General features: G+C 42.1%; 1 protein-coding gene across 2 annotated transcripts in view; it reads right to left on the reverse strand.

The window, feature by feature from the left end:
* DNTT (DNA nucleotidylexotransferase) overlaps window positions 1-16,228 on the reverse strand; it is a 35,672-nt gene extending 19,444 nt beyond the window's left edge. For both annotated transcript variants that reach the window (XM_011951220.1, XM_011951218.1), the window contains exons 1-4: window positions 15,858-16,228; window positions 2,574-2,748; window positions 1,720-1,848; window positions 317-487 (exon numbers count right to left, since the gene is read on the reverse strand). In XM_011951220.1, coding sequence (XP_011806610.1) covers window positions 317-487; window positions 1,720-1,848; window positions 2,574-2,748; window positions 15,858-16,060 — 678 coding nt within the window. In that variant the 5' untranslated portion in view covers window positions 16,061-16,228. The remainder of the gene's footprint in view (window positions 1-316; window positions 488-1,719; window positions 1,849-2,573; window positions 2,749-15,857) is intronic.
* Between the last annotated feature and the right edge of the window lie 2,500 nt (window positions 16,229-18,728).

Raw genomic sequence — 18,728 nt, forward strand, 5'->3', positions numbered from 1 at the left:
ATAATTGGGGTTGCTGCAGACCCGAACGGATTCACTATCAGTAACTCTGACACCTGCCACCACTAACGTATTTTGGTGCCATGTGACTAGGATATTCACAACCCCTAATATATACATGCATACATATATATATATAGTCTAAATAAACACACACACCACACACAGAAACAGGAGAGAGAGAGAAATATGTATAAAGGAAAATTTGTGATGTGCACCACATCTACATAGTTGACAGGAAAATCTGTTAGCTACAACTCTCTCTCCCCCATCCCCACCTACCAACTGGGAAGTGGGACAAATCCCATTTCACCCTTACCTCTATGATACACTTCACCTTGGACCCCAGGCAGGGAATTCCTTCTGTGTCCTTCATACTGATGATTGTGAATGGCAGAGATTTCAATACAGAAGCTGCTCTCATAAATGTCACACAGGAGTCTTCATTTTCTCTAAACTCACAATTTTCAGCCAGTATATCAAAGGCATCCTAAAGGATAAAACCAGATAAGCAAGAGATCTGCTTCCAAGCCCCTGAGTCAGTGATCACTCACAAAGGCCTCTTGCTCTCCTTTAAATATTGGAATACCACTTGAGTGTTTCCTTCTAGGTCAGGATGGGGTCTCCCATACCCTTGTATTCCTTTCTTGTGTCATGGAGTAAAGTTGAATTGAAAACACAGGTACCAGAGTGCATTATACAGAAACTTGGAGTACACTGCCATTAAACATTCACAGATGATTTAACTAAAGAGTGCTTTGGTGCTCACAGCATCTTGCTAGTCATGACTCAGCATAATCCCTCCTTCTGTGCTATCTTCCCACTAGCCTGTGGCTAGAATTCTGCCTTGATCACTGAGCATCCCCGTAAAACACAGCGCTTAACACAGGCTTGTTGAATGAATGAGTTTAGTCATAGGCACACTGACCCAGAGCCAGGATTATTTAAGGTAGGGCATGTTTGCATTTCTAGCAGGGGAGGAAGCCGCTGCAGCTGTGTGATCTCATGCTCAGCATATCCAGTAACTACAATTTCCTGGTCTTTCCGACACAGACATAGAGCTGGAAGTCTAGAAATGAAAAGCTCTGTATTGATCTACTACTACATGTTTCATCCAGCTAACCACTGACTCTAGGCTAACAGACAAGCGGTTGTGAGCTTTTAGGGCCAGGGCCGTTCTAAACACCATGACCAATCTGAGGGCTGAGTGGAGCTTTAGATATGATCTATCCAATTTCTTTTTGAATAGGTGAGGAAACAGGCTCAGAGACAGAAACTGACTTACCCAAACTAGTGAATATCAGAAAGCCTGGAATCTAGGTTTGCTCAATTTTTTTGGTTTCCCAGCAAAGGCTGTTGATGCATTGTTACCATTTCTATGTAATTTACTCTTACTATGTTTTGGACTAATTCCAATATTTGGTTTTTCAGAATATTTGCCTTTGACAAGTGTTGTGCCCATTAATGACAACTCTCTGTAAATAGTAATCTACTGTCTCTAAAGAATATAACCTAAATGTATTTGTCCATTTCCAGGAAGGAAGGAGACCCATTCTTGATAGAAAGAAGGATAGAAGGATCAGAGATCAGGCTAGGGCTGTGGGTAGGTGGGAGGAAAACTTTCCCAGGTTTTCAGAAAAATTTATAATTTAATTTGCGGCTCCATGGAAAGAAGCTGCAAGCCCTTCGTTTGCCCTGGGTATTGATGTAAAGTCCTGTTACCGTGAATATCTGGTTACAGTTGTTTAAAGTGGTTCTTCTCTGACACGCATACTGGGAGATCTTTTGTACAGCAGTTGGTGGAGTCTTCGGGAGGCCTGGATTGGTGCTATCTGAATAGTCTCTTCTCACCTAAACAAATGCATAAGCATCCATTTTCAATAAAAATTAATAGTAATAATAGATATGTATGGAAAAATTTGGAAGTAGATGTCTGTGGTTGGAAGATAAAATTATAGGAGACTCAAAATTTATGTTATATACATCTCTAATATTTGAACTTGCTATTATCAACACGTATTATTTTTGAAATCTGAAAAAAACCATGAAAAGGCCTATCAATTAAATATCATCTTCCTTTTCTATGAACTTATGTACTTATGGTTCAACTCCTCTTCCCAAAGATTCTAGCACAATTGCTCAAATATTTGGAATTGAGAGCTTAATTTTTGTTTTGTTTTCTTTTGTTTTCTGAATAATCACAGTAAGAGAAAAAAAGGAATCTCCTGCTTTTCTGGCTGCCAGAATATCAAGGTTTAAATGTTTTGAAGTATTTGTTTATAAATGTGTTCAGGAAAATAGCTACCACTCATAAGGTGCCTACTATACTTAACACACTGTATTAAGTGCTTTACATGTATATTATTCTAATCTTCATGACCATTTTGTGAGGCTGGCATTATTGTTATGTCATGTTATAAAGGAAGAAACTGAAGCTTAGTAAAGCTAAGTGACTTGCCCAAGGTCACACAGGAAGTAAGCGGAGAATCTAGGATTTACCCCAACACTGTTGATTCTAAGCTTATGTTCTTAACCATCAAGCAAAGAACAGTGAAAATCACACTCATGACACTTACAACAAGCTGGTGTTTTCCTGTCATCTCCACCGGTTTCCCTGCTCCTATACATTCTATCAGCCAGGAGACATCAAGGAGTTCTGGTTGTGAGCTGACTTGTATTTTCTGTACTTGAAGCCACTCCAGAACATCTGAACCTGAGTTGTTCTCTGCTACAATGTGAGTAACAGAATCACTGCAAAATGCAAGACAGGGTTACCAGTTGAAGCATCTTTCAAAAATCGGAAGCTCTCCTCTTTCCTCAAGGTTTCTGAGCATTCCATCTGCTGGAGAAAGACACATGCTAGACCTAACCATAGGTATGGAGAATTTAGGCCTGCATGCAAGTGAATTCTCTCTACATTAATTAATGTGGCAACAGTGGTCTGGATTACATGTCAGATGCATGAAAAATAAAGACAACATTAGCAGGACTGAGATGTTGATGGAAAACCAAGGTCCAGAGAAGATGGAAGATGAAATTGCTCTTAAAGTAGCACCTAGCATTCCACATGAGGTTTTGGCATGCTGCTCCATTTTTACTAGTGGAGGACTTTAATAATCCAACGGCTTTCAAACTTGTTTGACTGTGACCCACAGTTAGAAATACGTTTTATATCATATCCAAAGTAAACATAGAAATAGGTACAGATGTAGCTATTCTTACATGGATTAAGCAACTGTCTTAATCCATTTAGGCTGCTTATTTACCTTAGACTGAGTAATTTATAAACAACAGAAACTTATTGCTCATAGTTCTGGAGGCTGGGAAGCCCATGATCAAGGGGCGGGCAGATTAGGTGTCCAGTGAAGGGCCATTCTTCATAGATGGCACCCGCTACGTGTCCTCACATAGCAGAAGGGGAAGGCAGCTCTCTCGGGCCTCGTTTTTAAGGACATTAATCTCATCCACTAGGTGGAGCCCTCATAACCTACTCACCTCCCAAAGGCCCCACCTTCTAATATCATCGCCTTGGGGATTAGGTTTCAATTATGAATTTTGGGGTGACACAAATATCGAGACCATAGAAACATCCCATGAGATGTTCTCACAGTTTATTATTAATAATAAATTAATCATTTATAACCAGCCTTCAAGAAATTTTGCTTTACCTGTTTTCAAAGCCTGGACAGGGATCTTCTTCTTAGCAGGTACTTAGCACTTACCCTGTTTAAGGCATTGGCCAAGTGCTTTACCTACAGCATCTCATTTAGCTCCTCAATAAGCGTTACATCATTCATACTTCAAAAATGAGGAAACTGAGGAACAGAGAGGTCAAGTGACATTCTAAAAGTCACACAGCTGGCAAATGATGCTCATCTTTTTTATTGTTTTTTCTGGGCCAGATACGTTATTTCTAGTTTTTAATAAGTCTTCATGGTCAGCCTTATATTATTGCACTCAGTGATTTTTAAGATCCTTTCAGTTCAAATAGTCTATAAATCTGAGCAATAGCATGAGCACACAGCATACCCAGGCATCAAAGAGAAAACACAGCAATATTTTCTCTTCCTCCTCCTATTTTGTTTCCTTGATTTCCTCTTTCTCTATCTTCTTTTTTTGATAGAATCTGATTCATGAGGTATTTTTTTATTTACTATTATACGCACAACCCTAGATTCCTTGTGATAGTGGTGGTGGTGATGGTAGTAGGAGGAGGTTGGGTACCAAAGAAGACAAAGGAAGTTCCTGGACACTAGTATGTTATGTGAAACAGATGGCTTATGGTGTGAATTATGACAAGACATGAGGCATGAAGATCTGCCGTGTTCAGAGAAGGAAAAGAACATGGTGTGAGCTGGGAGAGGCAGCTGGTTGGTGGAAGAGCTGTTTCATGTCTAGTCCTGAATGACACACCTAACAGGCAGAACTTAGGGTTCTCCTGGAAGAAAAGGGTCAGGGGCCAGAAGGACAGGGAGGAGAATGGCCTGGGTTGGAGTGGAGAGTTTATATTGGGAAGTAATTGTAGATGCAGCTGAATTGGTAGGGACAACTACATTCTAGAGGGTCTTAGAAGCCTGTTGAGGTTTGATCTTATTTTCTGGGGTTGTGGAGCCAGTGAAGGTTTTTGTGAGCAGAACATTGATGGCACTACAGTGTTATTTTAAAAGATGAGTCTGGTACATAACAGTGATTTGGAGGGGAGCATAATGGGGTAGGGAGGGTTGGGGAGCTACTTAGGAAGATGAAACGATAGTGTAAGTGTGAGATGATTTTAACCCAGTCTGGCATAGGAAGGCAGAGGAGAAATATGGTGGACATCTGCATCAGCTTACCTCTGAAAGATGAAGTCGGGGAGGGAGTCAAATAGTACTCCAGTATATTCATCACAGTAAGGTAATGGCACTTTTGGTAGAAATCGAGATTTAGGAAGTTGCGTCTCTTTGGGGGAAGGGGTGGAGCAGTGGAATTGAGGTTTATTTCAGGCATGCTGCATTTGAAGGACAGCAGGAGATCCAAATTAAAATATCTGGTTGACAGTTGGGATCTGAGGCTGGTGCTCAGAGAGAGGTGGGGGCTGGGGTCAGAGCTGAGACCATCTGGACGGCAGGATGTGCAGCAGGCCCAAGCAGAAATAAGTCATGGCAAAGCAACGCTCTACAAGAATTAAAGGAAGATGGATAACTGCTTCCCTATTCTAGATCCACATTGTTCCAAAATTTATGTATAATAAAATTCCTGAAGGATTCTTTGGATCAAGGATTAATAGGAATTGTTATTCCATCTATATTTCTGCCCTTTGGAGGAAAACATTATTATTATATTCTTACACTTATGATATATTCTTATTTATTATAATATTATTACAATAAATAGAGTTTTGCCTAACCCTGAGAGGGAGAAGTGTATGCTAGAGAGGACTCCTCACCACCTACGCTCTTACCACTCCCCCTACTGCCTCTTCTTCTGGGATTCTCCGAGACAGTGTGGAAATGTCCGCGCTCACATTGTTGGGTGAGAACCATATGCATTTCTTAATTAATACAAGCAAATTTGCGGATGACAGGCTGTACATCATATGAAGGAAGACTCTGATTGAAACTCCCAATTCCTGTTCATTAAGAACTAGCAAACCAAACAAAACAGCAACAATAATCTTAAGCACACACAAAAACCAAAAAGTCAGGCCAGGTGTGGTGGCTCACGCCTGTAATCCCAGCACCTTGGGAGGCCAAGGCGGGCGGATCACGAGGTCAGGAAATGGAGACCATGCTGGCTAACACAGTGAAACCCTGTCTCTACTAAAAATATAAAAAATTAGCCGGGTGTGCTGGAACACACCTGTAGTCCCAGCTACTTGGGAGGCTGAGGCAGAAGAATCGCTTGAACCCGAGAGGCAGAGGTTGCAGAGAGCTGAGATCGTGCCACTCTGTCAGCTTGGGTGACAGAGCAAAACTCCGTCTCAGAAGAAAAAAAAAAATGGGAAAAGATAAACTTGGAGACGTTAAAAATTTCTCCCAGGGAATAATTAGTTGGTAGAGCAGGGATTTGATCTTATAGCTGTTCTCATCAAAGTCTGTGTGTCTGGCCATCCATTACTTTGTGTTATTTGGAAAAGAAGGGAGCTGCTCACTTCCTCCTGTTGCAGAGGGACAACATCTGGATGAGTATCATAATAATAAGGAAACTGATTTCCTCCCAAGGGCAGAAATACAAATGGAATAGCACCTCTTATATAACACCAGTAAATGTATTGCCTTGCTGCTGCCACATAGAATTTATGTTTTGCTATTTTATGTACAATACTATACGGACTAAACTAGACTACAGGACATGTAGCACTGCCCCAGAAAATCTGAAAGAACAGCTCTCATAGCTACACATCAAGACGGAGCAGCCACAGGGAAGCTGTCAGGCTCTCTGGGCTCTGGGTTTTCCCTAAACCTCCAAGGGAGTTGGATATGCCAAGGGGGAGCCCTGGACTCATCGTCCAAATTCTGGCCTCTCATCATCCACTCCTACCTCCCTGCTCCATCGCCACCATCTCTTCATCTAGGATTCCTTTGGATACAGCCCTGCCTCTGATGGGGACATTAGAATGCTGGGGGGTACAGAGGGGAGGGGGCTCAAGGCACTATTAAGTAACCAACAATAAATACTGGCATATAAACGGAATCAGACTAGAAAGAAATACTCCCCTGACTATTAGCAAAGATAATGGTAATGACATACACATGTGCAGATATTCCTACTTAATCCTCACAACAGCCTTGCACAGTAGGCAATATAGTCACAGAGGAGAAAACCAAGCCAGGGGGAGCTTACATGAAGCCGGGGTTCAAACCCGGGTGTGCCTGACTCAAGCAGCCTCTTAACGTTCTGCTAGACTGTGGTTAGATGCCTGAGGGGGGCTTTGTTTGCTTGTTTGAAATGCTTTTCTGTATTTTCTCATTTTCTGTAATGAACTATCTATGGTCACTTTTCTACTTGGGGGAAAATATACATGAATGTCATTTTCAAGGACAAATAAATCTGTGATTGGGGCTGAAGTTGTTTCTGCCTTGCCCATAGAGACCTTGGCTTCCTTCTTATCATAAAAGGTGACAGAAACCCTCAGGTAGCCAACCTCAACCTCGGAGATCCCAAGGTTCTGCTGAGACGGCTATTCCTGAAATATCAGTGAATTCAATCTTCTCCTAATTTCTTGGCCACGACCAATTGTTAATGCATTGGACTGAGTTTGGGAGCTCTTGAACCAATTATATCAATTCTGAGGGAACTGGGATTGGTCCCTCAGCCTCCTACAGGGAAGAAGATTCAGGGTCTCCTCCTTCAACTAGTGCTTGACTGTCAGGTGCCCAGCTTGTCCTTGGTGTCCCTGAGGGCAGAGACAGTGACATGGTCTCTGGGTTATCCCTGGAGCCCAGCACATGGCCAGATTTGTAGTAATGGTAAAAAGATGATGGTAGACTGGATAGATGAATGAATTAATTAATAGCTCTAAAGGAATGTCTCTCAAACTCTAGTGTCTACCAGAGACATCCAGGAAGCTAGGTTAAAATCAGATTACTGAGTCCCATTACCAGACTTCAGAATCCCTGGGGAATTGCACCTGGGGCCCAGGAATATGCATTTTGACAAGCTCCATTGGTGATTCTGATATAGTCAGTCTGTTTTCATTATCCACTGTTGCATAACCAATGATCCCAAAATATAATGGCTTAAAAAGGCAACTATATTATTATATCTCACAATTTTGTGGGTCAGGACTTCAGGCAGGCTTGGCTGGGTGATCCCTCTGTCCTGTATTGTTCTGCTGAGGTGCTGATGTTCCCTGTGGGTCTACATTCTGCAACCTTGGTGAGGATGGCTGGAAAGCTGGGCTCAGTACAACTAGGGACTGGGGATCCAAGCAACTTTATGTGGTCTAAGACGAGGCTCCAATGTCTTATATGAGGCTCTGGGGTCCCAGAGCTTGTGTTCCAGGGAAAGTCACGCAGTGTCACTTCCACTGCACCTTACTGGTTGAATCAGTCACCAGCCCTCTCAGATGCAAAGGACAGGGAAATCGCCCCTCTCTCTCCATGGGAGGACCTATGTTTTAAAACCAACCCACAACTCCACTTTGAGAAACACCACTGTAGAGAAAGATCTTTTCTATTGAACTGCCAGAGCCTAGATCTGATTTCCACTTGAGCCTTTGGCCTCAATGACAGCAATGTTTTCCAACATGGTACTTGTTTCTCTGCAGAGACATGACATAATTTTAGGAGGTACACAACTGAATATTTAGAAGGCCTACGTGTTCATTTATATCTATATTTTAAATTATGCATCTCAGATCATAGTTTTTACAGATATTATTCCTTAGAAAAAGGCTAATTTTATTTTAAATGAGTCAGTTTAGGAACAATTAAAAGAAACACACTGGCCAGGCATGGTGGCTTATGCCTGTAATCCCAGCACTCTGGGAGGCCCAACTGGGTGGATCACTTGAGGCCAACAGTTCAAGACCAACCTGGCTAACATGGTGAAACCCCGTATCTACTAAAAATACAAAAATTAACTGGGTGTGGTGGCACGCGCCTGTAATCGCAGCTACTCGGGAGGCTGAGGCACGAGAATCGCTTGAACCCAGGAAGTGGAGGTTGTAGTGGGCTGAGATCGCGCCATTGCAGGAGTTCGAGAACAGCCTGGCCAACATGGTGAAACCCCGTCTTTACTAAAAATACAAAAACTTGCTGGGCGTGGTGGCACGCGCCTGTAATCGCAGCTACTCGGGAGGCTGAGGCACGAGAATCGCTTGAACCCAGGAGGTGGAGGTTGTAGTGGGCTGAGATCGCGCCATTGCACTCCAGCCTGAGTGACAGAGCAAGGCACTGTCTCCCCCCCCAAAAAAACAAAGAAAAGAAACAGATTACGTATATATTATAATAATAGATGTGGAGATGTGGTAAAAGATATTACAAGAATCGTGACTGCGGCACTCAGATATCTGAAAAGCCCTGGGTTATGGAATTGACTCACAGACTTCAGTTCTGCATTTTTTTCCTCAGGTAACAATTTTTCTGTTCTCCCTGCCTTTCTTTTCCTAGTTGGTCCTGCCTTTCACGAAGTATAATTAGAAAAACCCTCCATGAGGAAAGTGGCAGCTATTTTTGTTTGCCTAGGCATAGACTCCTTCCCACCCTCTGTCTGACTTTCTGGATCCTCATGGATGGTCACCTGCTGTTTTCTTTCCAGGGAGAGGTCATTCCTGATTCTTCCCAAAGTAGGACTTACTTTGTAAACAATGACTTAAATAGTCATTTACAGTCAAACTGAACTGTTTACAGTTTAAAAACCCTTCTACCAATTTCACTTAGCAACTAATCTGTTTCAGGATCCTTGGAACAGAAAGATCAGGCAGTTACGTTTGGTTTTATCGCAAACTCTTACTAGCACCACAAAGGACAGGATTCTGTTTCCAGTCCTGCCGTACTTATGACTGAGACGATCTTGCCTCGATTTTTTTTGGTCCACCTTAAATGGGATTAAGAAAATTTTTATTAATTTAAAGCCGCAAATTTTGAAATACGAAGTAATTTGGATTGGAGCAAGACTAAAGTTTACATCCCATGTTCATGCTCTTGAACTTATAAAAATAAAATATTTGTTACATTGCTGATTACAAAAGTAATACTCATGCACTGCAGAAAAAAAATTTCATTACAAAAATTACTCTTGGTAAACACAAGTTCCTTGGGCTGTTTTTATATTCACCAGATAAATCATTCTCTCAGCAAATATTTCTTGAGGCCTCCTATGTGAAAGAAAATTGTCTAAGTCTGTAGATGAAGTCTACACGTGGCCTCGTGGAGTCAGAGAGGGGTAACTGGATGAGATTAAGAGCTTTTGCTCATCGAAAGGGAAAGCTGGGAGCCCACCGTAGGCAGTGACTCCCACCAGCATTCTAGGGAGGAGGTGTCAGGCCTTGAGCCCAAGCTAAGCCATCATATCCCCTGTGACCTGCATGTACACATCCAGATGGCCTGAAGCAACTGAAGATCCACAAAAGAAGTGAAAATAGCCTCAACTGATGACATTCCACCATTGTGATTTGTTCCTGCCCTACCCTAACTGATCAATTGACTTTGTGACAACACACCCTCGCCACCCTTAAGAAGATACTTTTTAATATTCTCCCCCACCATTAAGAAGGTACTTTGTAATATTCTCCCCACCCTCGAGAATGTACTTTGTAAGAAGATCTACCCTCTGCCCACAAAAAATTGCTCCTAGCCCCACCGCCTATCCCAAACTTATAAGAACTAATGATAATCTCACCACCCTTTGCTGACTGCTTTTTCAGACTCAGCCCGCTTGCACCCTGGTGAAATAAACAGCCTTGTTGCTCACACAAAGCCTGTTGTGGTGTCTTTGCACAGACACGCATGACAGGAAGGCTACTCTCTGGGGGCTTTCAGGAGTCTAAGGTCTTGGAAGCAGAGAGGTAAAGGGAGAAGGCACTCAAGGTAGTGGGGAAAGAGCGAGAAAAACTGTAAAGAAAACCAGATAAGCTGGTGTTTGGATTTTGGACCTGAAAGAGGCCTGGGGAGTGGCCAGTTCAACTTTTATTTTCTAAAGCAGGTAACTGACCTCCTTCAACTGGTGTTCTGCTTATTTTGCAAACAATGACTTTGAATATTCTGATTTCAGACACTATAAATTTGAAGTGTAGAACGGAACATTGCTAAAGATAAACAAAGCTGGGTACTAGTTAAAGTGGAAAGGATGGTTTTGTTCAGTCATAATGATGGCAATAGGAAAGAGGCTCCAGTGTGACGTGAATTCAACTTTATGGGAACAAAAGGCATGAGACTTTTAAAAAACTGGGGTGTGCTGCCAGGGGAAAGCCCTGAGGGGTAGTAGGGGTGTTGGTCCCTGTGACTAGGCCATCTGGGTTTGTTAATTGGAGCTTATCTGGAGGAGAAGCAAACTTTTGTGGTGTAAATTAGAGCATGGTCCTCTGAAGTTAGGCCCTCACCCTCCCACAGAATCTGAAACTCGGAGTTGTCTCCTTGAAGAGTTGCTTTTCTCAGATCCTTGGAAGACAGTTCTGGATGGTTAGAAGATTTACATCTCAAAGGGACAGGGAAAGGATTTATCATTGCAACTTTCTAAGTAACTGCTTTAAGAGAGGGTTCACGGGGCCAGCTGCCTATTGCCAGGGTTTGACTGGAATAAACAGGACATTCTCCTGGCAGTGATGAACTTTCTCAGGCAGGCATTTTAAAGCGGGCCATCCTGGGGACATGGATAACTGCTAGAAGCCATGCTACAGTTTGGTCAAGGAGAGAGTCTTTACCAACATTGAGGTGGAAAAAAATCATGCATTTTACTACCATGAGATTGACAGGGACTTTTAGAGGCAATGGTTTTGGGATAATGAGAGAGACAGAATCCACATGTCAAACATTATATAGTGTCTGGATGGAAAGTGCAAGCAGCCAGTTTAGATAAAACTAGACCAAAATAATACTAGGAGACTAAAAGTAAAAAAATGAGCAGGCAAATGCTAGTTTTGTTTTCTAAAGAAAACTCGTTCAAACTTGGAATATGCTATGCTACTTTTCTAATTCCAGGTGGCAACAAAGGTACAATTCCTGACTTTCCTGTCTGACTGTAAGCTGCTTGTTTGCAGGACTCATGCCTTCCACTATTTTGTGTCTCCACAACCTGACAAATACTGCACGGAGTGAGTACTAACAAAGCCCTTTATTGGTGATGACATGATGCTGCATCTTGCTTTCATTGAAGACAATGCCTTCCAGTGGCACCCTTGTAGATAAACTATGGAAGTCTAGGAAGGATGACAGTATCCTCTGGTTGTGTCAAGCTGCTTGAATAATGGAACTTAGCAAGTGTTAAACTGCTAGGTAGATGCAAAGATGGAGAACCAACCTTCCTGGCCGTGCATTTTCTTCCTCAACACCAATGATTTGGGTCAAGACACAGAGAGCTTAACTAATGTGTTTATGGAGGAGGATTGGTGACAGAATGAAATTTTAAAATAGCTCTACGTATTGGAACCCAGGATGAAATAAAGTGACAAGTAGTAGGTTCTGATCCTTCTCCAGCTCGACGTGGGTGACAAGTTGCTCTAAAATTTAGGAAGTTAGCCATGGAATAAAATTCAGTATTCTTTTAATAAATACGCAAAAATACCTCAAGAGTTTTAATACTTTCCCAGATCTATGTTTTAAAACCAGCTTCCTATGGCACACTGAATGGCACGTATTTTGCAATATAGCATAAATGTTAGCGAAACCCCACCCAAATACGTTGCATGCATGTTGGAGAATGAAATAGCTCCAGACAGTGCAACACTTTGAGGTACACCATTTCTAATTTGTGTGTTCAGGCCCAGGTAAAGCAGGAATCAGGTTTTTCCTCTAATTTAATCCTCCTGGCAGCAAAAGAATGTGTTAGGAGCAATGAAATTGTTGCCTATCAGCTGAAAAAACAGCTTTCTTTGTTATTTTTATTTTTAAAATACATGCTTATTGTAGCCTGGGCATGCTGGCTCACACCTGTAATCCTTTGGGAGGCCAAAGCAGGAGGATCACTTGAGCCAGGAGTCCGAGACTAGCCTGGGCAACATGGCGGAACCCCATCTCTACAAAAATTAGCCGGGCACAGTGGCCTGCGTCTGTAGTCCCAGCTACTTGGGAGGCTGTGGTCGGAGGATCCTTTGAGTCTGGGAGATGAAGGTTGCAGTGAGCCGAGATGGCACCACTGCACTCCAGCCTGGGTGACAAAACAAGACCTTGTCTCAAAAAAATACATATATGTATATATATACACTTATATATACATATGTTTTTATATATGTATATGTGAACATATATATATATATATATACTTATTGTAAAAAAATATATTGGAGGCCAGGCACGGTGCTCCTGTAATCCCAGCATTTTGGGAGGCCAAGGCAGGAAGATCACGAGGTCAAGAGACCGAGACCATCCTGGCCAACGTGGTGAAACCCCATCTCTATTAAAAATAAAAAAAATTATCTGGGCATAGTGATGCATGCCTGTAGTCCCAGCTGTTCGGGAGGCTTAGGCAGGAGAATTGCTTGAACCTTGGGAGGTGGAGGTTGCAGTGAGCTGAGATCGCGCCACTGTACTCCAGCCTGGGAGACAGCGAGACTCCATATCAAAAAAATAAATAAATATATTGGAAAACACAGAAAATAAAAACAGCCATAATCTCTCCCTACTAACCCCTACCCCCAAAAAACCACTTATAACATGTTGATGGGTTTCCTTCCTGTCTTTGTTCTATTTGTTTATATCATTTGACCTAGTTCATATTGTGGAGGGAGAGCCTGTTCCTTAGGGTTTTGCTGTAAAGGTCAATGGATCCAGCAATTCACAAGAAAATAATGACATTTTACATCTGTCTAACTGTTTTAGTTTATCAAAGCACATTGACATGCGTTATCTCATTTGGTGATCACATCAGACAGGCCATTTATCAGGATACTAAGATCAATGGGAAGAGAGGGGACCATGCCCCATACCCCATGGCTGGGGAGGCTCAGAGCCAGGATTTGTGGTTTCTAAATTTCTTATCTAGAGATTTTTACCCCACAATAATTTTTATTTTTCTACCCAATTAAAGTCTATATATCTATGTACAGAAATTCCGTTTGAGACCCAGAACTTCTACTTCCTGTGGTTTATTTTTGCGCCATAGAGCACATTTGTATTTAATGTGTCTTCTGAGCTACCAGCCTGGGAACTTTGCCATCATCACATGCACAGCAGCAGTTTGCTCACCATGCACAAGTTAGCTTCCTCTGCCTCCTGAGCAGCTGGGCTTGGTCTCTGGCAGCAGGCATCTGGGGCATGTAACTGCCTCTTCAGCTGTCCTGCCAACAGAAGAAACTTACCTCCCATCATCTTCCTGAGTGCCTGCCTCAGCTGCCATGTATGTATTCATTGCTGTGTCTATAATAAATCAGTGGGTCCTTGCTGGAAGCTTGGACGTTTCAATGGAGAGCTCTCCAGTAAGTGGCACTTCTGGCTCTTTCCTTCCTGCCTAACCCTTGCCAAATTTCTTTACCATGAAAAGCAGTTCCATATTTGCAAAGGCTTTTAATTTCTTTTTAAAAAAATCTATTTGTGGCCAGACATGGTGGCTCATGCCTGTAATCCCAGCACTTTGGGAGGCCAAGGCGGGCAGACACGAAGTCAGGAGATAGAGACCATCCCGGTCAACATAGTGAAACCCTGCCTCTACTAAAAACACAAAAATTAGCCAGGTGTGGTGGCATGTGCCTGTAGTCTCAGCTACTCGGGAGGCTGAGGCAGGAGAATTACTTGCACCTGGGAGGTGGAGGTTGCAGTGAGCCGAGATTGTGCCACTGCACTCCAGCCAGGGCAACACAGCGAGACTCCGTCTCAAAAAAAAAAAAAAAAAGAAATCTTTTTTTTGGCTTCTTTACCTATATAATCTTCCTGTCTTCTCCAACTCTAACCTTCTGTGTAAGTCTGTAAGATTAGGCAGGCTTAACAGTTAGATGAAATGTAGGATTTTCTTGGAACAGATGTTAGAAAATGAGATTCAGAGTGGCTGTAGGAGGTTAAAAAGAGACAGCAAGAGAGAAAAGGAGACCTTGCAAAGAGAGAAATCAGGCGGAAGAAAGGCCATGGGAAAGTCAGGAATTTCTGAATGGGGCATTTTAGCAAAAAATGAATGAAAAGTCAATGTCATATGAATCATGGTGAACGTGAATATATCTAAAAATTGACTTTTGAAATATGTCTCCTCAACACTTGGAAGCTGACATTTCTTCTGCATGACATGGTTGTCAGTTTTATTTTCAAATATCAAAGACTATTTTTACAATCAAAATGTCTTTTCATATAAAATTTTTATAGTTTTTCTGAAAATTTGTGGTCAATTTATTCCCTGCACAGTCAAAGCAGTCAATTGCATAAACCATTACTCCTTCATTGCAAGCCTGTTAACAGTTTAATCCAGAACCATCACTTATGTAAAGGTTATAATACCATTTGTTTCTGGATTTTGTTTTGTTTTCTCTTCATCTATTTGAGACCAGTGAAAAGTTTATACAGCAGTTAGAAAAACAACAAGAATAATTGCTGTTCAAAGTGAGTGGATTAGTGAGTGAACCAATCTAGGTGGTCCAAATGCTTCCATTACCTCCTTGCCTGGGCTCTGATTACATCTAACTCACTGTAGTGTCTGTTACCCTGGACAGAGCTGTCTTAACAGTGAATACATCTTTACCCAGCATCTCTCTTTCTAAGAACCCCACTAGGACCGCTTTTTGGTAAAACGTGATCAAGGCCACATCTGGGTGCCTGTGGTAAGCTGGCTAGTCATCCTAGCCCACCACAGATGCTAGTTGCCTCAGCACGCCCGGATGTATAGGTAAGAGCCAAGTAACCAAATCATGCTTTCTGCATCAAAGTAGCCAAAACTTTTTTTTATTGAACTCAGTGATACTTTGTTCAATTTGGTCAAGAATAAAATTGAGTAGTTCAGTATTACATTTACCAATTAGTGTTCTGCTTATCATCCCTAAATAACGCATCTCATAGAAGTGAAGAGCAAAAAATAAAAAATTCATCTCATCTTTTGGTGTCAACTAGTTTCAATATAATTGTATTCAGTCCCCACTTATCTCGTTTTCCTTAACTAGTTGTTCTTTGATTTCAAATCTGCTATTCTCCCAGTGGGAAGATCGCCTCTTCCACATGTGGAAGAAAAAACAGGTTCCTTGGGTTCCCAAGAAGTTATTCACAAAGCCCCTGCTTATTTACAAAGCGAGATCGATGCTGTCCTACCTGAGCTCATTTTCAACCCTGAACCCTTTCCTGCGGGCCAGCTCCATGAGGAACGCTCTGCGAGTGGTTCCCATTTTCTTCTCCAAAATGAAGACGACCAAATCTTGAAATTTGATGTCTTGAGGAGAGGAGGCCATCAAGGCATCCGTCTGCCGGGGTCTCTTCTTCCGAGGGCTCAAGTGGGATGCTCGTGGTGGATCCATGGGAAGAGGCTGCTGCTGCCTCTGGCTGGCCCATCAGGTGGTGTCTCCAGAAGGGAGGGAGACTGCCACCCTCCTACATGAAGGGTTTTGATGTCATCTCAGCAGCAGACTCTGAAGCCAGGGCAGGGCTTCACGGGTGCTGCCCTGGCAACAGCTTCCTGCCAAAGTATGATGGGGAATTTTTATCTCTGTTCAGTTCATTTGTCCAATATGGAGATCATAATGAAGACAGTCAATTAACTTTTGTTTTCATACACACAATCTCATTAGCTCCTCAGAGTAACCTTGTGAGGAAGGTAGGGAAGCATGGTTTGCATGTTATTTGTTTCTAAATGTAGTGAGGCCCCTCTGTGGTCTTTATTTATTGATCCCTTTTAAACCTCCCAACTCACTTGCATTCTCCTTTTGTAGACAATCATGACACTGTACTAGATGTCTGTAATTTGCATGGGTGTTCTATTCTGCGTGTGGTTTTTTTGATTTTACATAAATGACATTGTTGCATTTCTCATTCTGCCAATCACCTTTTTATTTCACTAGGAGCTATGTTTTCCAGGTCTGTGTTCTAATTGCTCTGTTGCTTCTAACTGCTCCCTAGTATTTCATGGTGGGCATTTACCACCTGTTCACTTACATAGGTACATTTTATAAACAAGAGAACCAAGGCTCAATTATTCAAGATCACAGAATAAGGGGCCAAACCAGATCTTGAATTCAGTTCTTTGGATTCCAAATGCTGTATACATTTATTAGTTTTTTTAGGTGGATTAAGTTTGTCCAGAGTGTAGTCTGTTATAAACCCTAAAATAGGTCTTCTTCAGTGGGATGGTATGACTTTTAGATCAGAATCACTGCCATAAGGAGACATTTCATAACTTTATGTACAAAATTAAATTTGTCTTTCATTAATACGCGCTATAGATCTCATTTCCTGAGCATCTGCTACATGGCCAAGGTAAGCACCTACCAGCCTTAGCTGACTGGATCCTCACAATACCACTGTCAGGTGGTCCTGCCTTTCTTATTTGGCTAAACAATTTGCCCAAGGTCACAGAGCTACTGAATTGTCACAACTGAGAAATGATTGAGCTAGGATTTGGACTCAGATCTGTCTGATTTCAAAAGACACACTCTTAACCACCAAGAAGCCTTCCTCTGTACTTGTCTTCTCCAACACCCTTTGTCCCTCTTTTTTTTTTTTTTTTTTGTTGAGATGGAGTTTTACTCTTGTTGCCCAGGCTAGAGTGCAGTGGCACAATCTCGGCTCACTGCAACTTTTGCCTCCTGGGTTCAAGCGATCCTCTTACTTCAGCCTCCTGAATAGCTGGGATTACAGGTGCATGCCACCACGCCTGGATAATTTTTGTATTTTTAGTAGAGATGGGGTTTCACCATGTTGGTCAGGCTGGTCTCGAACTCCTGACCTCAGGTGATCATCCCACTTCGGCCTCCCAAAGTGCTGGGATTACAGGTGTGAGCCACCATGCCTGGCTGTCTGTGCCATATTATTTGAGACTTTTGCTATCTCCAAAAGCACATGAGCACCTCGCAACCCTGCTAGGGGAAGAGTGATGTGACAGCTGCCTTAAGTCATGGGCAAAACACTCTGTGTTGCTCAAGAAAGCAAAATCAGAAATCTTCAGGTGGAACTTGTAGAGTAATAGATTCCAGTTCTCCTCAAGTAAGAACTGTTTAGTCACTCAGCTGTCTAAAAATATACAGAGAGCAGCTTTATACAGTTGTATGTTACATGTCATGAAAAGTATTCAAACAGGTGCTGGATAACTGTTTATTGAGCTGTAACAGAAGGGAATTCAGACATCTGGTAAGGGCTATAATACAGCTCTGAAATTCCCAGATGCTAGCTATGACTGTTTGCTAGAGATCAACTGGGAGATGAGAGTCCCTTTTGATCCTCACTATTATGTGTTTGGTTACTGAAGAGCTGAATGCTTCATGTTAGAATGCAGTCGTAGCTGCCAAATGGTGCTGCAGCAGGGAGTATGTAAATCATTCTAGCAAGAATCTGGGGTTGTTGTGTTCGTTTCCAAGGTATAGCCACCTAATGGTAAAGGTGCGCCACCTAAGCAGTAAAGAGAATGTGGAGGTAGTACTGAGATGTGGCTAACAGCTCAGGCTTTGTCAGGCTGCCCTTAAAAATTCTGTCTCTATTGCTTTGAAGCTTCAAAACAAGTTGCTTAACTTCTTTAAGCCTCAGCTTTACCTCATCTGTAAAATGAGGACTGAGATAGCCCACATAACCTGCTAGGCAGAGTGCAGGCCACAAAGGTAGCCCTTTCAATAAATGTCAGTTCATAGTAATTTATGTTTTGTTTTCAGAGGCATTCCAGTTCGATCTGAAATCAGATATATATGTTTTGTAAAACTATTAAATCATCCAATGTCATATTTAATTTGCTTTGAGTCACTGGTATTGAAAAGATTACCAACAAAAATTTCAAATGTACCGATGCCCGTCTGGTTATCAGGCTATCATCTCTCGGCTGCAAATCTACCTTTTTTTGTGGTGGATTCCATGAGGTTGAGGCCAGGACTTAGCAAATTCTCTTTCTCATTTGCCAGCTGACTTTATGTCAGGCTCTGCCAATGGCGATACCAGAGGGAGACTAAAAGTCTGGATAAGAGGAAAGAGATGACCTTTTTTGTT

Source organism: Colobus angolensis, unplaced genomic scaffold, assembly GCF_000951035.1.
Source record: "Colobus angolensis palliatus isolate OR3802 unplaced genomic scaffold, Cang.pa_1.0 Scaffold316, whole genome shotgun sequence".
In the NCBI taxonomy this organism is placed as follows: domain Eukaryota; kingdom Metazoa; phylum Chordata; class Mammalia; order Primates; family Cercopithecidae; genus Colobus; species Colobus angolensis.